The sequence below is a fragment of the Salminus brasiliensis genome, chromosome 1, assembly GCF_030463535.1.
Source record: "Salminus brasiliensis chromosome 1, fSalBra1.hap2, whole genome shotgun sequence".
Taxonomy (NCBI): Eukaryota; Metazoa; Chordata; class Actinopteri; order Characiformes; family Bryconidae; genus Salminus; species Salminus brasiliensis.
Window position 1 is genome coordinate 75,041,786 of NC_132878.1, and position 23,346 is coordinate 75,065,131.

General features: G+C 40.6%; 2 protein-coding genes across 2 annotated transcripts in view; one reads left to right on the forward strand and one right to left on the reverse strand.

Annotated features, from left to right (window-relative positions):
• The window catches only part of plcd1a (phospholipase C, delta 1a), a 31,052-nt gene extending 26,174 nt beyond the window's left edge, over window positions 1–4,878 (forward strand). Inside the window, exons 11-15 of the mRNA XM_072688871.1 lie at window positions 287–403; window positions 504–682; window positions 1,395–1,530; window positions 1,683–1,832; window positions 2,689–4,878. Of these exons, the coding sequence (XP_072544972.1) occupies window positions 287–403; window positions 504–682; window positions 1,395–1,530; window positions 1,683–1,832; window positions 2,689–2,777 (671 nt within the window). The 3' untranslated portion in view covers window positions 2,778–4,878. The remainder of the gene's footprint in view (window positions 1–286; window positions 404–503; window positions 683–1,394; window positions 1,531–1,682; window positions 1,833–2,688) is intronic.
• A 2-nt stretch (window positions 4,879–4,880) lies between these two features.
• vill (villin-like) lies at window positions 4,881–19,017 on the reverse strand. The gene is made up of 20 exons (XM_072688869.1): window positions 18,892–19,017; window positions 16,862–16,945; window positions 16,503–16,577; window positions 15,767–15,960; window positions 15,577–15,685; window positions 15,093–15,203; window positions 14,665–14,870; window positions 14,137–14,215; window positions 13,908–14,006; window positions 13,173–13,326; window positions 12,154–12,254; window positions 11,907–12,044; window positions 11,216–11,374; window positions 10,724–10,903; window positions 10,066–10,211; window positions 9,479–9,623; window positions 8,254–8,442; window positions 8,030–8,098; window positions 7,461–7,715; window positions 4,881–7,007 (listed from the first exon to the last, which is right to left on the reverse strand). The coding sequence occupies exons 2-20, from the start codon at window positions 16,931–16,933 to the stop codon at window positions 6,894–6,896; spliced, it is 2,595 nt and encodes an 864-aa protein (XP_072544970.1). The 5' UTR covers window positions 16,934–16,945; window positions 18,892–19,017; the 3' UTR covers window positions 4,881–6,893.
• Between the last annotated feature and the right edge of the window lie 4,329 nt (window positions 19,018–23,346).

A 23,346-nucleotide genomic window follows, 5' to 3' on the forward strand; every position in this document is an offset into this window, starting at 1 on the left:
AGTACCTTTAGGAATGAGTTGGAGTGACGCTGAACTGATCTAGAACTGATCATCCAACACCTTGTAGCTGAATGCAGTTAAATCCACACAGCAGTGTTTCAACATCTAGTATTTGTTCATGTCTATTCTGTGTGTAAGAAAAGATAGACCCGTAGATTTGCACATATACAAACAAGCCTGTGTGTGTGTGTCCCATTTCAGTACACACAGTTTTTCATTCTTCTGTCTTGTTCTGGTGTGCATTTCACTTCATTCAGCCATCTCCTGCTCCATTTCTGTGTTACAGCATCTGCATTCGTGCACCACAACATGAAGAAGCTTAGCAGAATCTACCCTGCAGGCTCCAGGACAGACTCCTCCAACTACAACCCTGTGCCCATGTGGAACGCAGGATGCCAAATTGGTGTGTATTGCTCCTTAAACCTCTCTAATGTAGTCCTACTGTAGAACCTCAGCTGTACAATATTTCTCATATTAACCTTCACTTTCATTTGTTTGAACAGTGGCTCTGAACTTCCAGACTCCTTGTAAGCAGATGGATTTGAACCAAGGCCGGTTCCTTCCCAACGGGAAGAGTGGCTACATCCTAAAGCCACATTTCATGAGGAACCCCGATTCTCAGTTTGATCCTAATAACCTAACTAAAGGGCCCTGGCTGCAGAGGAAGAGCCTCCATGTCATGGTGTGCATATTTATAGTATAGCTCTTTTAGTTGATTTGATTTTGACGTGAATATTTTACATAATTAGTGTTTTAATACAGCTTGTCGCTGTCAGGCAAAAACCTTGTATCTCTATTTTTGTTATTATGATAAATAATAGAAATTATTATTTCTAATAGAAATGCTCCAAAATGACTTTGTACATTAAAAGTTCAGGTGTTTCTTCCTCTGTGGTAGTGAACACACACACATACTAGTGAACTAGGGGAAGTGAGCGGTGGGCAGCCATCTCCAGCGCCCGGGGAGCAGAGGGTGAAGGGTCTTGCTCAAGGGCCCAACAGTGGCAGCTTGCCGAGCCCGGGTATCGAACCCACAACCCTGTCAGCATTAGCTCTAACCCCTAAGCCACCACTGCCCTGTTGTTACATTAATATACAATAAAATCTAAAATAGTTGTGCTTTTCCTATGAAATCCCAAATTCAGAATACACAGTTATCTTAGAACAGCATTCCAATACATACTGTAAGCATTTTTGTATATAGAGAAGCTGAGCTTTGTCTAGTATGGTCAAAAAAAATAATACTGTTGCTAAATGCTCTATTTTGCCATCAAACTTACAGACTGGGTCCTTTGCGCTCCTTTTCACACGCTAAATAGATATAAACAACCCCAGGCAGGTCTAATAACAGAGAACCAATCTAAAGTAAAAGCTCCCATGTTGTGTCTTTTCAGGTAATCTCAGCCCAGCAGCTTCCCAAACTGAACAAGGACAAACCCAAGTCCATTGTGGACCCTTTTGTGAGAGTGGATATTTATGGAGTTCCAGCAGACAGAGCCAGCGCCCAGACACCACACATCGACAATAACGGCAAGTGTCAGAAAGGAAAATCCGATTTCCCAGTTTTTTTTATTACCCAAATGGAAAGAGAAATCCTGTTCTTTTGTATTTAATGGCAGATGTTGCTTCAGCTATGCATTGCTGAATGCTCTGTAAACTGTTCTCATGCCTTCTGTTCATAGGTTTTAATCCGACATGGAATACAAACTTTCAGTTCACCATTAATGTACCTGAGCTGGCCATGGTGCGCTTCGTAGTGGAGGACTATGACGCAGCTTCCGCAAATGACTTTATTGGGCAGTACACTCTACCCTTCACCAGCATGCAGTTTGGTAAGAAAGTAGCTTCGTGCTAATGAACATTTTAGTTCCTCCAGCATACATGCCCAAATGTTTGTGGACACCTCTTCTAATGAATGCATTCAGCTACTTTAAGTTTCACCCATTGCTGACACAATTGTGCAAATGCACACACACACACAGCTCAAACTGATAAAGAGAACAGATAAACATGACTAATGCCTAATAATAAAAATACCAGGTAGAGGCTAGAGGGGTATTGAGCTGTGTTCTCTGGAATGATTTCATTATTTTTGGGATGAGTTGGGGATGAGGTGGAGTGTTGATCATCCAACATCCTGAGTTCACGAACACTCTTGTTGCTGAATGCAATCAAATCCTCATGGCAATGTTCTAAACTAGTAGAAATCTTAAGAAGGCTTTTTTCATACATCAAAAGTAATGTATTTTATATGAAAAGGATACATTTTGATGCAATTGAACAGTTGGATGCAATAAAAATGACAAATTTGCTGCAAATAATTTAGTGTATAACACTTCACATCTTGGGTCAGTAAAGCTGACTCCCAGTGACTTGTTACACTGGAAAGCAAATGGATGTGATTCTTTGATGTATTCATGCATAATGTCATAATATATCTAACTAATTTATTATAGACTAATAAAAGACCAAATCCACTAATACTATCCACTAATACAATAAAAGAAAAGCCTCTTGCACTTCAATTAGGTTGAGGTGAGGTAGCAAGTTGTGCACAGTATAAAATATTGCACGGGCCTCTGCTGTAGATCTGTACACCTAACACATGCACGGCAAATGGAAGATATTCCCATGTTCCCATATGGCAGTTGTGTTGATGCAGATTTTTTTTTGTTTGTTTTTCCTCAGGATACCGCCACATCCCTCTACTCACACAGAATGGAGATGTAATCTCTTCAGCTAGACTGTTCGTTCATATATTGGCTATAGATGCCTAAAGATGTGTGGGCTGCAGCCTCTACCACTGCAAAGCTGTGCTTCAGAACAATCACCGTTTTCATAGTGCCAAAATCAAGCCCATCACCATGGAGACTCCCGATTACCTTTCAGATGACGGACTTCATTGACTTAACTGACTAATGCTACATATGCCAATACTTTACATAATCAGTGGAACAGAGAAATGATGTGGGCCATATAGGGGTGTTACAGGGGGTTACTTAGCTGATTTAAAGTACTATGGGAATGCAAAGCTCATTTCTACCCGGTAAGAGGAAAATTGCCCCATCCCTCTGTTTGCAGTATATTTGAATTGTGTACAAGACTCAAAACAGTCAACATTTCCAACATAAGTGATGCTCTTTCCTTAAGAATTCTGACTTACTAAAGTGATTCTGACCAGGACATTGTTTTAAGTTAATAAAGGACAAGTTTGACAAAATATCAAACTTTCAAGAAAAGATCTGAAATTAAAATCTCTAGAAAATAATCATTATTTCAACATTTTTCCCAAGAAAAGGATCAATGCAATGCAAAGGAAGCAATGATCAGATTCCCTCCTTCACCTGGTTGAAATCAGCTTCTGTAAACACTGGCCTTACTTTCATTGCTAGCTTGAAACTCGGTGGTTTTAAATATGTATTTACTATTTTTTTAGGGGTATAGTGGGGTCCTTGTTTACAACACTAACAAAAAATTATTTTACATTAAAGAGATTTAAAGAAGTTGTACCGTTGCCTCCTTATGAAATGACACTAAAACATTCTGTTGTTTCTGAAATGCTCAGCAATGAGAAGTACCAATTTTGCAATTTATCTGCAATTTTATATCTGCAATTTTAAACCCCCTAATTTACAGTATAATATACTATTTAAAGCTTTAGCTTTATCAAAAGAGCCTTTTTTTTACTGCAAGCATGCCTGTGTGTGTGTGTGTGTGTGTGTGTGTGTGTGTGTGTGTGTGTGTGTGTGCGCGTGTGCGTGTGTGTATGAGAGAGAATTGTAAATGGTGTGAGGAAGTTTCTAATGTGAGTATATCTTTTGTAATCTGATATAATCCTGTATCTTTAAGCTTACCCAGGTGTGTGAATGTCTCTTAAATGTGGGTTTGCATGTATTTAATCTACTCAGGTTACACTAGACATGGAGTTAACCATTTCTGTTCATTTCTTATTAAAATAAATTCAGATTAGCTTAATAATCAAGAACATTGAGTTGTTTCTCAGAATACTCAAACGAAACATTCCTAACAAAATAAAAGTCATGTAGTGCAGGTTTATGTCTGAAAAGCATGAACATCAGCAGAGAATGCTGATATGGATATTGACAGGCATGCATCAATATGGAAACTCTATCTGATATTTTTCTGTACATATCAGCTGATACCAGTCCTAATACATAAATGTAAAAATGCCATTATTGGAATAACCTGCAGAACAATCTCCTAAACATTTTGCACTATGTGAGTTCAGAAATACAGGTTAAAGTACCGGCTAAATCTAAACATCTGTCCAGTGCTAAAAGGATTACCTGCTGAAACTGATGTATTCCAATATTGTCGTTCATCGTTAAGAAAATAAAGCAGGAATATGATCCGTTCCTGTAAAAAATCTATCCTGAAATACTGCACACTGTCATTCTTACTGTGTGTTCCTTTCTAATGTTAGCATTGTGTCTTTCAGTGTAACCATGAGTCACACAGGGGATCATAATAAGATTTTTAGGCTCACTACTTGTACATGAACTTGTCCGTTAATGTGGTTCCGGTGTTATTTATGTATATTGATTTGTTTACATGTAAATCAACTCTAAAATGCCCTGATTAGTAATAATTTATAGCACTACTGGCATGTTGTTTTCTATAATGATCATCTAGGCTTTTATCTGTTCATTAGTGTTTGGGTCAGCTTTGGTCCCAGACTGTCATCATGATATTTCATTATTATCAGACATTTGCATAATAGTCTCAGCCATACAGCTGTCTGTCTGTTCATCTCTATCTGTAAATAGTAAACTACTTTTATGAGCATTGATGGGAGACGTTTGGCTTTACTGATACATTAAACACGCTGTATAAAACAGAAACTTAATAAAACACAGAAATGATCAGTGATTGTTTTATTAATAATTCATGTTTGGCACCATAGTTCTTATAAACGGTCACTTCTAGTCAACACCAAGAACTGTGGTTATTGGTCATCACATTACAGACTGCAGTGGCACAGCAAGATCATCATCGTTCGACTTATTGCCATATTCACACCCTGCTACAAGTGTGTTCAGAGCCTTGTGTATCAAATGGCTAAGCGAAGCATTCAGCAGTTTTAAATGTAATAATGGATTTGTTCAGATTTCCGAGAGTCTGTGAACACTTTAAGTATGAATGTCAGAATTTTTGTATTTGGTGGTGTGCCCCATCAGATTCACCTGAAAGTCCTCTGAACACGAGCTTCAGTGAAACAGATCACACTTTTTCATTTTACCTGCTATAACTTTGCTTTTCCAAAACAAGTAGGTCGTATAAACCGATACAATCGGGGGGAGTGTACATTCAGTACATACATTTTTGGCACCCCTTTCCAAATTTCATGTGTTATTTATTGCTTTCTATCCTAAGCAGCTGCATCACTGCCTGGTTTGGGACCTGCACAGCCTCTGACCGCAAGTCCCTCCAACGCATTGTGAGGACAGCTGAGAAGATCATCGGAGTCTCTCTCCCCTCCGTCATGGACATTTACACCACCCGCTGCATCCGCAAAGCAACCAGCATTGTGGATGACTCCACCCACCCTTCACACAGTCTGTTCTCCCTCCTGCCATCAGGAAGAAGGTACCGCAGCATCCGGTCCAACACGACCAGACTCTGCAATAGCTTCTTCCCCCAAGCCATCAGACTCCTCAACACAACTCAACTCCTGAACTGATATCTTACACTCTCCCTCTCTCTCTCTCTCTCTCTCTCTCTCTCTCTCTCTCTCTCCCTCTTTCCAACCATTTATCCCAGATAACATGGGAAGCATTTTTTGCACAAGCATTTGCACTGATAACTTTACTACCTCACTGGACTCTATTTATCACACATTGCACAACTTGCACACTACAGTCATTATTTATTATCCTCTGTCTGTACTGTGTTGTGTTGTCTGTCCGCACTTGTTTGTTTGTGTTGCACTTGTGTCTTGTATGCACTGTCTATGTTGCACCATGGTCCGGGAGGAACGTTGTTTCGTTTCACTGTGTACTCTGTATGTAGTTGAAATGACAATAAACCCACTTGACTTGACTTGACTTGACTTGACTTATTTTGTTCTGTTTTGTGGGGAAATTGTATATAGCAGTTTATTTTCTGCAGAGGATTGGTACCTTTATTTTCACTGAAAGAAAATCATCAAAACATAATTTGAGCAGGAGTGAGTAAACCTTGGATCCAACTGTTTGTCAATTACTGTTGAAAGGTTTGGAATCACTTTTCCTATGAATGTTTTTTGAGATATGTTACGTACAATAAAAGCATAAACAATGCAGATTTGAATACTCTAAACTAGAGAGCTAAAAGTAGCCAGATGTAAACATCAGTCATATATTGGCTATAACAGGAAGTTATTAAAATAAATTTATTTTATATTAATCTACAGGTCTGTTTATCTTTCTAACATTTTTAAGTTATAGCTTCCTACTAATTATTCCTATATTAGAATCATTGTATATATAATGATCTGCCACATACAGATTTATTATTGAAAATATTGATTAACTATTGACTTCTTGTGCATATATTACATAAATGAATCCATCCTTGGTACACCCTTTACCCTTCTCTTTATGTATTGCTTGCTCAGGTTTATTTTACTTTATTTTACTCTGGGAAATCTCAAGAGGGTATGAATATATTGCAATGTAGCACCGCTATGTAACAACATACCTGACAGCATTTACACAAAGCAAACATATATTTAATGTATCTATCAGAAACATGGTGGAGCTATTGCAGCACATCTAAAGAGCATCCCTACATAAGATTCAGAGAGAAAATATTGTAATGTATGTAGTATTTAACAGTTTTATACTTTGTAGCCTATGAACCCACTAGGAAAAAGAGATGTGTTTATTTTCCCCTCAGAAAAGCCCAGCCTTCTTTTTGAGGTCACTCTGGCGCCACTTTGGCAAGCGTTGGAAATCTTTTCGGGAGCAGCCCAGGATGCTCTCAAAGTCGGTGTCGGTCAAATACTCCTGAAACAAACAGTGCCACATGGAAAGAAAGTAAGCAAGAATGAAGGGAGGAGAGGAAGTGGAATAAATGAATACAGATACAGTGCATTTGAAACCTCATTGAAAAAAAAAGTTTTTAAGATTTTAAGGCTTTACTGTGTGACTGTAAGACCTTTTACTGAAAGATTTTAAAGTCTTACTACATTATTATCTAGCCTTATAATCACCCAGCACTGCCCTACTGTGTGATTAAAATGCCTTACTAATAGGTTTTTAACTGTGTGGCACTAAAAAGCCTCCTGTAAGGCCTACAAGAAAGACTTAAGCTGTATTACGGCTATTTTTGGTACATAAAACCACACAGAAAACATAATTAACAAAATACAAGATGAACATAGGATAACAACAATCTCCTCTAGACACAGTTTTTATCAAACAGATAATATAATCCAACACACATTGCTCAATACTCACCTCTCGTCTGTTGGGGTCCACCCCCTGAGGCAGCTCACTGGGAGCTTTATTGAGCAGAAATTCAGGACTCAGTGTGCTGGAGCTTGAAGGCTTGAAGGGAGAGACATCTATACGTGCACTGGAGCCGTATGAGGGGCTCACAGGGCTCTGGGGTTTAAAGCTCTGTGAAGAGTTTTCACTGAAGGGTCCACCAGGGGCAAAGTCGATTAAGTCACCGCCCACCGACGTCCTGCTCACAGCTGCATTACTCAGGTTCTACAGGGAGTTTGGTTAGATTCAGTTAATACCTGACTATATGACTAGGGGTTTAGCACTGATCACTTATACTCTCACGACCCACCAGTGGAGCCAGACTTTCATTCCTCACTGCTATCATTAAAGAATTACTGAATAATAAGCATTAGTATCTAATAGGCCTAAAGTGGTTCAAATACCAAAGAAGTTATGTTTTAGCCTCACATTTTCTAACAAAAGTGTAGATTAGGATATAAGATGTATTTTGAGATTGAGATGTAATAAAATATGTGCTTGTCAGTGCAGGTTTTTAATACACTGAATGGATCACATACCATAGTAATCTGTGTAACAGACGCTGAGTCTCCCAGTTTACTCTTCATCTCCTCATACGATAATCCACCCTGTAAAAAGGATAATTACACACTCTGTCATTAAACACATCTGTAAACTGTGACTTTACATTGGAATACTATGTGCAGTTCTTGCACTGTGTTGTGTGTGATTACTACATCTTGGCACCCCCTACTGGACAGTTTTGGACATTACACCAACTCACACTCCACTTGTGCGAATCCCAGGCATTGAACCATCCTGTGAAGGTAGGGGGCTCATAGCCCTGTTTAACAGTTATGATTGGTGTCTCAGGGTCCCGCCTAGCTGGGTGGGTCATCAGGTACTCCACAGCACTCTTGTATGACTCCTGAGTCTCATACTGGTTGGCAGAGTTGCCAACCCACAGGAAGAGCTGAGTGGAACAACACAAGCACAGAGTTTACTCAGAATCTTCAGAGCTTAGGATCCTCTTGCAATGCCTTAAAAGATTATAATAAATCCTTAGAAACTCTCAGTAATATATTAAAATCTACAAAGACCATGAAACTCACAGTAAGGCTTTTATACTTTCAAGCAAGGTCTTAAAATCAAAGTCCTTAGAATCATCAAGTAAAGCCTTAATATCGTCTCATAAGGCCTTATGCCCTGACAGTAAGATAGGTCTTTAAATGTTCAAGGATTTTAAATCTCATAATAAGTCCTTCATTTTTTTGTAAGGCCTTAACATCCTCTAATAAGACATTATAATCTCATAATAACCAACTTTCACAAATTTCCCTCTCACTCAAAATGAATTATTTAGAATATTCAGACTTAAATCTTCAAATTAGAATTTGTCTGTATAGAATTTGTTTTGGTCATTTCATAGATTACAGTGTTAGAGAACACATACACTATATGGACAAAATTATTAGGACACCTGCTCATTTATTTTTTCTTCTGAAATCAAGAGAATTCACCACCCCATCACATCCCAACAACTCCCAGAAGTACTAGATGGAGCACCATCATTCCAGAGAACACAGTTCCATCGCTCTACGGCTCTGGGAGGTGCCGGGGGGGTTCTTTTTCTGTTAGCAGTAAAATAGGACTAGATAATATGTGTGTGTGTTAGATACATTAGTCTGCTAGCTGCAGCAAAAAAACTACAATATCAAGCAAACTTCAGACACCGTACATGTCTAGGCTGTCCGATTAAATGTGGAGCTGGTGCTGGAGGCACGATTTGTGAATCTTGGTTTTGCCTGAACCGTCACTTTATGGAAGAACTGATTTATTTGTTAGCAAATTTATGTGGCAGTGGATATGAGAGTTTCCTAATAGTGCATTGCCTCCACTTTGTGGGGAAAATGCTACATGAGCTACATGTCCTTCTGTGTAGCAGCCACAGAGCCACATACTCACATGCAAAGCATGAAAAAAAAAAAAGTGGTTTTACACAAAATTACCTCCTCCCAGGTGTCCAGCAGCATGACATCATCCTCGTCCAGATCGTCCTGGGTGAACTCGGCCACCTCGGTCATACGGAACTGGCCCGTCTGATTGGAGCACTCGAAGAGGCGTGGGCTATGCAGTACCACCTCCCTCTCCAACCTGGTGGAGGTGAGAGAAGAGAGTGGTATTCACTAGCTTCCCCTGATAACACCTGGCTGTCCTTTTGGATATGTTGTTAGGACGAGCCTTTGCACATTTTTGTTCATCATGTGAATTTTTGATCTTGCATCACCTTATAATGATACCCTTGCATGATGCTCTATTATTTGGCCTATTTCTGAATGTACCACGGCAAAAGTTCAAATGGCCAAGCTGTCACTGTCTATTACAAAAATGCAATATAATGCACAAAAGAAATGATTAATAATGTCCACCTATGATTCCTGCTGTTATGTCAAAATCCCTTCCCAAAAAAGTCAAAAACGCAGACCAAAGTTAGGTTCCATGTGTCTAACTGTTATTGCTCAAAATGTCAATAATTAAAATTATTCATCATTAAAGGACATCTCGCACTGTGTGTTTGATGACGTGATGTTAGTACCTTTTGTCGCTGGCGTACGGCGCTTTTCCACCCAGAGCCACCCAGAACTGAGGTGGTTCCTGCCCCTCCATCACGGTCTGCTTATCCTGCTTCGAGAGCATATCACTCACAGTCTTTCCCATTTCCCGCTCATCACCACTGCAGCCCTGTGAACAGTCAAGGCACACACACACACACACACACACACACACACACACACACACACACACACACACACACACACACACACACACACAACCACATACACCATAAAATAAACATAATAAACAACCAGCATTCAGTGTGTATCAGCTAATCAACTCATTTTCAAGGCAAGTGAATAGGCTGTATTTGTTTGAACTGTGTACATGTACACAGTGGAGCGGAATGATGTTCCTCCAGGACCATGGTGCCAGAAAGAGTAACAAAGCTCTACTCAAAAATTCATAAAGCGCTTAAAACTCTAAAATATGAGAGTATTTTTTCATCTTTTTAAATTCTTCTTCATCTTCCTGATCAGGGTCACAGTGGGTCCAGGGCCTACACGACCAAAATCCAAGATCCATAACATTTCAAACCTGAAGCACTTTTTTCTTACCCGTCAGATCGTGATGCATTTATACACTCCTGTTACAGAAACACACTTAGACGATGAAAACTGAACGATGTTGAGACTTGCCTTGCCGTACCACATGTAAGTCACCAGGTCAGTTTTGAGCAGAAAGACGTCATTGGAGTTGAGAGAAGAGGCTCTGGCCGGCACCTCTGTAGCCTTAGTGTTTATTTCACTGGTTCCTCTGACCTGGAAAAGCCTGGCACCGGGGTCAGGGTTGACCACACCCGGTTTTCCCGTGCCACCCTGAATGGACAACGAAATCATTCACTTCAGTAATACAGAGAGTCAGTAGACAGTAGGGCAGAGAGTTTGTGGAACTCCCACTTATTACAATGACTACTGACTTGGTTGCAGGCACTACACTCTACACTACACCTCATCACATATTGTGATTCCAGCAGTGAATCTGACAGTTTCTTTCATTACTGTCTCAAAATTTAATGATGAATGGACTGTGTGGTCAGTACCGTAGTGTAATCAGTGCGATGTGTATACAATCATATCTCCATCTGTATGACTGCTGTAGTTAGACAGAGTAGTCAGACAGAGTTTTACCTCGTAGATGATGAGTCTTCCCTTAAAGATGGCCAGGAAGTGGCGTGGCTCTTTGCCCATGGTCACTCTGACCTGAACCGGAGCTCCGTTATATTTGTTATCCACATTTACTGCCTGATACGCACATGCAGTTATCTCATCCTGGGTGGCATGACGACCCTGGATGACATGAATGTATAATGTGTTAGTATTAGTGTCTATATGCGTAGGTCACACACATGAAAATGAATTTTGGAAATCATAAGAGTAATAAAAGTAAGTTCTACATTCTTAATTACACCGATCAGCCCTAAGGCTCACTGATGCTCATGGAGGCCCTACCTCACAACTTACAGGACTCTTACAGGATCTGCTTCTAAAGTCTTAGTGACAGATACCACAAGCCACTTTCAGGGGTCTTGTGGAGTCCATGCCTTGGTCAGAACTGTTTTGGCGGCACAAAGAGGACCAACATAACAGGTTCCCTTGTCCTCCATAATAGGCATTAATGTTATGGCTGATTGGTGTATATATAATTTTATAAATTAATGTCCTTATATTCCACAGAATATACTTTTGCAACTGAATAAAGTGGGAGTGGATTTACTTCTGAAAGCCCACCTTCTGTAAGCTTTCATGATTTTGCCGGCCCATTTAAATCAACATTTATGCTGAAAGCTGGTGTATTAGTTTAGTATGAGTGTGTCCTCACCAGCCACATGTAGAGGATATACTGTGGTTTGTTGGCTCTGTTGTAGGTGTACAGAACTAGATAGCAGTCTCCTCCATAAAACTGCCCATAACTTCCACGTGGCACCTCCTCAAGCTCCAAATTCTCTATTCGCCAAATCTGGATAAAGTGTACAAAATAAGTGTAAGTAGACATTTACATATTTGTCTACATATATATATATATAAATGCCACATTATATGCAGCATCAGTGGGCTTGTCTCCACACCTGGACTTCTCCAGAAGCGTCATCCACCATGCGCTCCTGTGCAGCCAGTTTTGGCTCAGCATGAAGTTCCATGACGTCAAACTTCACCTGGTCCACTTTGGCTGTAGGGCACAGAGGTAAAATTGCTTGCACAACTAGGACAGTGTAAACAAACAAACAAACAAACAAAAAAAAAAACAGAATTCCCCGACAGTTCAGCTTCAAAACAGGCCAGGGGCATGTTATTACTAATAACATCACTACATCATCACAATAACCCTTGTTAACATGAATATAGTAGTACTTCAAAATAAATACATAAATTAAAGGACAGCCCAACACTGCTGAACTGGGAACCTGATCCAAAACACATCCCTCCTGGTCACTGAGCTCTGAGGTTTCTGTATACTAACAGCAATAAAGAAACACGTCACTAGCATATATGATAGCAGTGATAGTAACACTCCTAACACAGCTAGTAACACTTCACAGCCGTGGTGTTATTTCCAGTAACACTTTCGTGCTCTTGTGTTGTATTTCCAGGGCAAGTTTATGAGATGCTTGGTTTTCTATTCCTCCCAATATACCAAAGAAATTATGTACACAGGAGGGTGTGCCCAAGTAAGTTCTTACTGTATGGGGGTGAATGGGCCAAAAGGTTAAATATGTTTATAATATATCTATACTGTTTTTCATTTAGGATTATCCCTTAATTAGTAGAAAAACTACTAAATTAAACTAAATTACACAAAACACCAGTATTTTTGCAAGCATTCTGGCTACCGCACACTGATTGGCTGGCAAGCTTCTGCTTACTAACGTCTGAAATGAATATCAGACAGTGTTAGAAAGTCCTAGAACTGGAAGGTCGATGGTTTTTATATGGAAGATAATGCACAACAGTTCCATATGGACACATTCATTCTGGAGCACCATCTAGCCTCTGAACAGAGTGGAACACCTGAGTTCTCTATTGCTATTGCTTCAGCATGATCGCAACAGTTGTATCTGCTGTGTAATACGGTGGCGGATGTGTTTACCTATCTTGCCTCTAGAGTAGGAGATCCCCAGACCCTGCGATTGTCCCGGCTCTTTCCAGGACTTGAAGAGTTGCTTGAACATGGCAGACTCCCCACCTTCACTCATTACTTCTACATTGGTGGATGGGGGATAGTTCTTGGCCTTTATGAAACCCTAGAAAACAGAGTTGGATTAAGCTCCTTTCTGCTGTGTGAATCCACTGGACGTTACCATGATACATTTGCTTCTGACAACCAGGAACAGCACAATGTTTAATCCTTCATATATGGACAGTATGGACTGGAGTTTTCCATGATATGGGCATGATTTGCTAGCTTATAATGATTTTGGGAGATGACTGTAATAGAAGGGTAATCTTAGAGGACTTTGGGCTGGAGTTCAGGTCGCCTCTGCTTTGTGGTAGAAGCCAGTCCCCCTCTGATAAGTGGAGCCAGGAATGATAGATAACAGGTAAAAGGGGGAGGCGGGGTGGTGAAGGGTTGCAAAGACTTGTCGTAGACACATGAACAAGGTAGAGATGAAATTTATAGGACGTTAGATTTGGGAGGAGGGGCTCTAGGCAAGTTCCTCCCCCCAAAATGTATTTTTTAGAACACCACTTAAGACTAAGACTGGGTCCAGGTTTAGTTCTTGTGCAGTCATTAAGATTTTCATGATTTCACAGGTGTATCGTTTCCAAAAATACTATCATTGTCAAATGTAAAGATAATAGACACACACAGGCACACACTTACCACGGCTCGTTCCAGGGCTGAACGCCTCTCTTGTAAGGTAGCCTTCTTGCCTTTCCACACTGACAAAGACAAACCTCCTACATCTGCAATGTAGCAGTCCTGAAAGAGTACAGTGAGAGTGTGAGGGAGAGAGGGAGAGAGTGAGTGAGTGAGTGCGCTATAGAGCTGGAAGCATGTATTACAGAGGCAACGTGAATGACAGGAGCATTCACAAATTTATTTTGCACACCTCAGAATGCAGCAGGTCCTGGGTCAGTGGACTAGAGGCCACCTCCTGCACTATGAGCTGACCACTGGCATCAGAAACTCTGTAAAAACATGCGAAAATGGATCAGTGTACTGAGATTCATACATTGATCTGAAAGTAGGGATTCAACTTAATAGGAAGGGGGTGGAGGTGGTCCAAAGAGCTTCAGATTGGAGGTTGTGGGTTTGATCCCCTTTACTGGCAAGAAGTGGGGCTGGGGGGAGTGAAGAAACACCATCTTTTCCTCCTTCAACATTCAGAGCTATGGGGCCCTTGAGCAAGGCACCTAACCTTCAATTGCTCCCTGGGTGCTGAATTGGCTTACCATCGCTCCATATGTGCGTGTTCTCACTGTGTGTGTGTATTCAGTTTTCCTAATGCCACCAAAAAAACTTTTCTCTTTTTGGCTGAAAAGTGAAATTAAACTTCTTTCAATTCTATTTTCCAAGGGTTTCAAAGCGTTAAGGATTAAATTAATCACCGGTCACTGAGTATGCAAAGAGTACTTACTGGTAAAGTTTGACATGAGAAATCTGGAACTGGTCTGGTGTGTCGTCAGGTACAGCGTCTCTTAGTGCCCCGGTTCTCTGGCTCAGCACAGAGATCATCATCTTCATTAGCTCTGAGGAGGCGTCCTCTCTGTCCCCCTCAACCACTCCAATCCGTGCTCGCCCCCCTCGCTCCCTATCCCTGATGTCCTGAGCCAACAGACAGCCCTGCCGAGGAGAGGAGAGGAGAGGAACAGACATCATAAACCCTTAACCCATAAACTCCAAAGGTGCATCTACCTTAGATGTCTATGATAAAAAAATTAATAAACACATTGGTTTCCATTGATTTCCATGACAAATGTCCCGAAGAGTACATGAGAGTAAATCCCATAGCAACGACTAAATAATCACATTTAAATGAAAAGTTCAAAAGAAAGCTCAGATCACCTTTAGTCTCTCCCCCCTGTTGCTCTGAGGCCCATTCCACTGCACTATGGTCTTGCCCATGTCCAGCAGGAAAACATCCCCAGTGTTAAAGCTCTTCCAGGACACCTCCACCTACAAATAGAATCAGGCACAGTAAGAAGTACTGACTAATTAAACTAACACTGGGCACCAAAGTGTAGCATTTATACTTACTACGGTAATAGTTTAGTAAAAAAAAAAAATCAAATATGGAGTTATTAGGCTAATGTGGCTAACAAGTAACTAAAACACCCACCAGTTAGCATTGAGCAAACTGCATGGCTTAGTAAACACACTTTAGCTCCAAACAAGCTTGAGGAAAGTGTGTGATCAGGCACGCAGTTTGCGTGATGCTAAGTGGTAGGCTATATACTTGTTAGCTACATTTAAGGAGAGGGAACCATTTAGGCCTCATTTAGGCTATCTGTGTAATGGCCTAATGGTACAAAAGAATGGCCTCATTAACCTCTGTGGCAGTGATGTTCTTCTTCCCTTTGACATGCAGCAGGCGCAGGATGTTGTACACATTGCTCTCAACATGTTTAAACCCTGACGCCACTCCACCTTTCTTGTATCTGTGGATGGAGAAGGTGGAGAACATGTGAGACCACTATGCTGTTCCATATGTTCTTCTCTGAACAAGCTCTTCCACTCACATGATGCCTTTTTTGAAGTAGCCTTTGAACTTCGCCGACTCGCAGCCCTGCACCTCCCGGTACTGAACGGGGCTGCCACCCAAGTACTCGTCCAACTGGGTCACATAGATGGCTGCTGCTCCCTGCTCATCCTGAGAGGACCCATTTCCTATCCAGTAATGGATATCCATGGAGTGGGATGAATCATGGCTTCCCTAAGTCACACAGAAATGACCACAGTTTAAAGAAACCAAAATCTTTTTGAAAACCTGGAGCCATACGACAGATATTTAAATAGACTGAAATAGACTGTAAAGATAAGGATCTGAGATAGGGGTGCTGCCTGGGATTTTGAGCCTCACCATTAAATTCTGCCAAAACATTTTTTAGGACCCCTGACAGTCACTAACGTTTCCCCCAGATTTGAAAACGAATCAAAATATTTATACAGACCTTTATATAGATCTATATATATCTATTATATCTATATCTAAAGCTATATATATATCTTGTATAGACTCATACGTCTCTGGCATTGCAAGCCAACACTGTAACCCTTTGAGCTGACCTCATAAGACCAGCAACCTTAACAAATGACCCCAAACAGTGCCAAAGCCAGCTGGACTGAGGTGTTTTGACTCTCATTAGTCTTGACTTTTCACGGCTGGAGCACTGAGCCTTCTGCAAACCCTGACCCACAATCAGAAGAGGAGTTTCTGAGGACACCCGCAGTGTGACCTGTCTTAGATTTACTCACATGGAGAATGATGTAGCAGTCACCCTCAAAGAAACTTCCAAAGGCTTGCTCCGGCACAGGAACCATTTTCATATTCTGAGGCAAAATAGAGGCATGATTATACAGGCAAAGCAGATAATGAGAGCATGTCACATCGTCACTGAGTTTGTTTCCTACCCAAAAGTGTTTTTTTGGGGTTTGTTTTGCCACTTATGAACCGCTTTGTGGCTCTCTAATGGATGTGAAGACTCTTCAAGAACCTTTTAGGAACTAATATATGCATAGGAATGCAATTTTTAAGTGTATCTGCACTTAATAATGTAACACTGAAACTAGTTCCTAACAGTACAATAAGGTCTGAAAATCTGCATTTCTCTCACATTGATGGTCCATATCTGGAGGCCAGGTTTGTAGCTGATGTTTTTAAACGCGTCCAGAACTTTCTCAGTCATCCTGCTGTATTCCTGAGAGGAGAAATCAAAGTGTAAGAAGGAATATGAAGAATGGATAATGTTCTCAGTTTTATGTTGTGTAAGCATAGTTTGCAAAGACATACATATCCATGTGTTCAGTTTTCAGTACAAATACTGATAGGTAAAGCAATTTAACACCTGGTTTCCGAAACCCAGCTTAGTCGATACAATTGGAACGGGGGAACACCAGTAGGTTTAAATGACATCAACATTTCAAAATAGCTTTATAATGCAATCATTAACATGTAATCAAAGTCATTTAGAGTGGTTTGGTGTAAAACACTCTGTCCAAGAGAAGCATACAGTGTCAAAATTGTTCACACTGGTGGTGAATGGTACCAGATGTCTGAAGGGTTTAATGCCTCATAAAAGAACTTTTCAAGTGACTTACAAATACATAGCCTGGAGCATGAGTTACTGTTTTACCACAGTTTTAAGAACACACAGAGGCACAAAACAAAACAGTTGGTGGTTTTCTAATTTTTTGTTGGACTACATATTTCTCAGATGCTGTCTGTATATGACAAGAGGCAGGGCCTGGACCTTAAAGCAACATTATGTAACATTTGTGCCATAACATACACTGACTTGTAGCATCTTGTAGTGAGAATAGCTTCTCTATCATTTCCAGTCCAGGTTTGGCACGCTGCTAAGCACACTAAGTAACTTTGGAGAGGCAGGAAAATGCTCACGAGAACTTCGTAATGCTGCATAATCTGCATCATATTTGTGTAAAATCCTGTAATATTACTGTATGGCGTCAGTCCGTATGATTCTGTCATCAGTTACAGTTCTGTATCTTTCAGCTTGTCCAGAAATGCATGTGTAATGTGTGTCCTTTAGAGGTGGCTTAAAGTGCAAATTACAAGGAATGCCAATTTCTACATAATGCTGCTTTATTACTCACACTGGAGCTCCAGCAGGATGTAGGAGACAGACACCACCCCAAATTTAAACCATTTCAGCCATGGAATTCGGCTGAAGGCCACATAAGATAAAGTGCTTAGTCATACAGAGCAAACACGAGTTCTCATACCTTGTGAATGATTGGTATTATAGCATACAAGCAAAAATTAATGGGTTACGATAGGTATCACACCTTTCGTACAGTAGGGCCAAAATCAGGGCTGGTCAAACCATACAGTGCATAGAGTTTATTTAGTTATTTGTAATGATGTGAGTCAGCCGTAGAAAAATACATACACTGCAGCAACACATTGTACATAGAAAATGAGCTGTCCCTGGTATTATCTTCCTGTAATAGAATGAATATTATCATAACAGTACAGCATATTATGATCACCTGGCCCATCCCTTTACCTGAAGTGTTGTCTTTCCATAAATAGCACATAATGCTGCTTTCGGCCCACAAGACCTTAGAAGGTTTAGTAAGCAAACATATGCTTCTCCAAAGTACAGCACATGAATGAAGAGAGCAGAGTGTGTTGTGTCGGTCTGTGTACACCCCTTCTAGAAAGACTGGTTTGCTGTTCAATTAGCCAGCAGTGGGTATTGACACAGTGCTTAACAATAGGTGCCACTTACAGAGAGGCATTTACACAAGGCTTAATGAATTACACGGCTTAGTTTCATAATCCCCCCCTGCATTGTATCAGTTGAGCTGCACAAAGGCCAGGGCATTTCTGATAGCTCTGCTGCACATTAAATAAGAATAAAAAACATGATGTGCTTAAGTAGTCTAAGTAGTAGTACTCCTAGTAGATGAGCCTCCTAAACAGGTGTATAATTTGAGTGCAGGCGAATGAACGCTTACAGAAAAATTACATAAAGCAGCATCAAGTTTAACTTGAAGGACTGTTACAAGGTCCACGGACATGGAATTATACTGAAATTATATTGAAATTATACCTGCATTAAATTCCTAACACAAAATACAATATACAAACAAATAATATGTTCATATGGGAATGCCTTACCTCGTAGTCCACACAGAACCCGACACTGTCCTGTTCCCCGCACCTGTACGTCTATATGACCAAATCTCTGCAGTGGCTGCTTCCCTCTCAGACTCTCTTTGGCAATTTGGGTGTGTTTCTGTCCATCTCTCCACCCATGTGAGCACACACCTGTGTACACACACACATGCCCTGCTCACTCAAATGGCTTTATATGGACTAAAGCGTTTGATTCCATTGTATTAAAGGGCTCGTACCATGGAAAATGTCTCTCTCTATTTTGGAAACAGAGTTTGATGTAAGATGTCAACATATTTGAGGTGCAGGCCATATATGAAAACATATACAGTGGAGGAAATAAGTATTTGATCCCCCACTAATTTTGAAAGTTTGTACTCTGACAAATAATTAAACAGTCTATGATTTTTATGGTAGCTTCATTTTAACAGTGAGAGATGGAATATCAAAAAGAAAATCTAGAAAATTAAATAATATTTAAATAAATAATAATTTGCAGTTCATTGAGGGAAAGTATTTGATCCCCTAAAATCCATGACATAATGTTGGCTCCCACAGACCACTGACACACCCTAATCTCAGTGAAGTTGTTACCTGCATGAGAGACACCTGTCCCAAATTGTCACCTGTGTAAAAGGCCACCTGCCAAGAGACTCAGTGACACTCCAACATCTCCACCATGGGCAAGACTAAAGAGCTGTCTAAAGAAGTCAGGGATGAAATTGTTGACCTACACAAGGCTGGAATGGGCTACAAAGCCATAAGTAAGAAGCTGGATGAGAAGGTGACAACTGTTGGTGCAATTATTCGGAAGGAGAAGAAGTACAACATTACTGTTAATCGACCTAGGCCTGGAGCTCCATGCAAGATATCACCTCATGGAGTCTCATTGATCATGAGAAAGTTTAAAAATCAGCCAAGAACTACACGGGCGGAGCTGGTTAATGATCTCCAGGCAGCTGGGACCACAGTCTCCAAAAAAAACATTGGTAATACACTGCAGTGCACGCAACGTTCCTCTGCTCAAGAAGGCTCATATCCAGGCCTGCCTCAAGTTCGCCAATGAACATATTAATGACTCAGAGAGAGACTGGGAGAAGGTGCTGTGGTCAGATGAGACCAAAATTGGGCACAGGCCAACTTCACTGCATTGACGGGAAGATGAACGGGGCCATGTATTGCAAAATCTTGGGCGACAACTTCCTTGCCTCTGCCAGGGCACTGAAAATGGGTCGTGGATGGGTCTTCCAGCACGACAACGACCCAAAACATACAGCCAAGGAAACAAAGGAGTGGCTCCATAAGAAGCATATCAAGGTCATGGAATGGCCTAGCCAGTCTCCTGACCTCAATCCCATAGAAAATCTATGGAGAGAGTGGAAGCTTCGTGTTTCCAAATGCACGCCTAAAAACCTTAAGGATTTGGAGATGATCTGCAGAGAGGAGTGAGTCAAAATTACTCCTGAACTGTGTGCAAACCTTATAAAAAAACTACAAGAAACGTCTGACTGCTGTGCTTTCCAACAAGGGTTTTGCCACCAAGTATTAAATTATGTTTTACTAGGGGGTCAAATACTTATTTCCTTTAAATAAATTCAAGTTCATTTTTATTTCTCATTTCATGTAATTTTCTTTTTTATATATATATTCTGTGTGTCACTGTTAAAATAAAGCTGACAAAATTATGAGAGGTTTCATTTATTGTATTAAAACTTTTAAAGTCAGTGGGGGGGTCAAATACTTATTTCCTCCACTGTAGGAAAATATCATATTAAATGTATGACTCTTGTGATGTCACACAAACCAACTCATTTATCACTGTAGGCCTATTCAGCCTACAGCAGATTAGCCCTGCTTTTTGAGTGAGGCACAATACAGCACATCAAACCAGAGCTCAGCTAGTTTTTCAGCCCACCTTTGCCCCTTTCACTACAAAGAGAAGTTTGGGCAAAAGTGTTACTGCTAGGTTGAAAACGTCCACCAACCAACAATAGAAAATGGTAACCGTGGTCCTTTGGTCATAAACTGCCCACTGGTTCAGGGCTAGAGGATGCTTAACATACACTGTGCATGAAAAACATACAGTACCTAGTATTTTCATTTTCTACCTACAAATTCAGCACATCTAATAGATCCTACATACTTCCAGTTTTCTTACCTGATGTTGTACATATATACACACTGGTTACATACATTAGAACATCTTGAAGGTGATTTGTTAAAAAAACAGAAATGGACAAGCATAAGTATCTAAGCCACTTTGACAAGGGCCAAATTGTAAAGGCTAGATGACTGGGTCAGAACATCTCCAAAACACATCCAGTAGGTCTTGGGGGCTTTTCTGGTATGCAGTGTTCAGTACCTACCAAAAGTGGTCCAAGAACTGGTCATGAGCACCTAAGGCTCATTGATGCTCATGGAGGCCTTCATCTCACAACTTAAAGGCTCTGCTCCTAACGTCTTGGTGGCAGATACTACAGGTTGAGATGCAGAGGTTGTGGAATCCATGCCTTGAATGGTCAGATCTGTTGCAGCAGCACATAGGGGTTCTGCTCATTGTTATGGCTGATTGGTCTATGTGGATATTTGCTTCTACACTTTTATGTGTAAGAAATGTTGGTTTTATATACACTGAGTTGAGCTATTTCCGTGTGTTCGAGCCCCCTCCAGACTCTCACCAGCGGAAAATGGTGCTGTCCCTTTTCAAGGAACGGTTCAGCAGGGAGTGTGATTGAGGAGCTCCAGAGAGAGACTCTCATTAAACTCTGTTCCTCCAGCAGATGGACAGACTGGGCGAGGAGCCTCTTGGACTGAAATCAGAGACTTTCTGCAGCCAACAGCCCATCAGCCTTTAACTAACGCTGATCAGTGAGTGGCAAAATGGTGCCTGATTAAAGTTTAGAGCCTCATCTTTAATCACACACACCGAAATTCTGAAAGGCCCCGGTGGCAGAGGAGGAGTGGGGAATTTTGTTTGTATACACGGCTCACCAGCACCTAGGGGACATTAATAAACTTAAAGGGCTCACATCACATTAAATATCGCTGATCTCTTAGAAAAAAGGGACAATTGTAATAATATGTAATAATATTTAACAAATGTTAGTCTTACAGGGGACATATTATGAAAAATGTGCTTTTTCAGTGCTAGTGTGGGTACAGATGGGTATACAGATAGATATTCAGGGAATCCTACAAAACACACACATTGTGAAATAAGACAGCTTCTTGTTTTTGCAAGCCTCTCAGGTCTTAAAATTGATGATGGTGAATTAACTCACAGTTCAGATTTGGTTACCATTTGGATACCCCTTTTCGAAATCACAGGGGAACACCTTAGAGTTCTGCCAGCCCATTTGAGTATTTCCACCCAGCACTTGAGATGTACCTTAGTGAAAACGGTACACCATTGAAGCCGTTGAAGCTAAGAGCTAAGCACAAGAACAGCTCTGTCGTTGTCTGAACAGAACATCACAAATCGTTCCATTGCCCCATTCTTACAGTTTAATGGATTTCTAAAGCCTTTCTGAGCTAACACAGTGACTTGTTGCCTACGTGTTTTCAGCTTTGCACCAAGCTTTTGCCACTGGTTTCTACTCTCCTGTAGCTTGGATCGGTGATTTTGATTTTACTGCGAGTTTACAAAGGAGTCAACATCCAAAATTCCCCACTGTTAGCTTAAAGCAAAGCGGGCAAATCCCAGTTCTAACACGTGAATAAGAACTCCTTTTAAAGAGTTACTACATTTTACACAATTTAATAATGTGCTTGGCTGGCTCAAGATTATGATTTAGCTTAAAAAGCTGGACATGTCCAGTCTGTCTCAGTGTCAGTCATTGTTGATTTGCACTCTCAATTGTATAAAGCCACACCCCTATCACAGCCAATGAGAGCAGTGGCTATTAATATACAAAGCCAACACCCCCAAAAGGAGCCAATTTTCACAAATGAGTAAATGACAGAGGTAAACAAGATCATACAAAACCTGAATTATAGGATTTATACTCTTCACAGAACATAAAGTAACATAACTGTAATAAAGCGGGAATAGAAAGTACAGTAGGTCTCCTTTAAAATGTAGCCCTGTCCATATGGGTGTGTGATGTTACCACCATGGTTTAGCTTCACCTAATTCACACAGTCAAGTCTCAAGGACTGTTTTTTTTGCAAGCGGCACTATACAGGCAGCCAGTCGGCACAGAGCTCATACTTCATACGTCCTAAAGGCTGAGTAACAAACAGCCTACTGACCGGTTCAGTGTCCTGCTATTGCTAAACTAACACATACATCCTCAGTGGACCTCAGGGAAATCTTTTATATATATATATATATATATATATATATATATATATATATATATATATATATATAAGAAAAATGGTTCACTACTTTCATGTTATGCTAGAATGGATAGAGGATCTCTAGGTAAGCTATGACGGTGGGGGGGGCAAAAACTG

What these genes read in the sequence shown, in the direction of transcription:
- vill (XM_072688869.1), bottom strand. Translation starts at nt 16,933, where the DNA reads ATGACTGAGAAAGTTCTGGACGCGTTTAAAAACATCAGCTACAAACCT. An exon ending in ACTGCTACATCATTCTCCAT is followed by an intron (nt 15,961 to 16,502) that starts GTGAGTAAATCT and finishes TGTGTGACTTAG; the next exon opens with GGAAGCCATGATTCATCCCA. An exon ending in CTTACATGTGGTACGGCAAG is followed by an intron (nt 10,212 to 10,723) that starts GCAAGTCTCAAC and finishes GACTGTTCACAG; the next exon opens with GGCTGCAGTGGTGATGAGCG.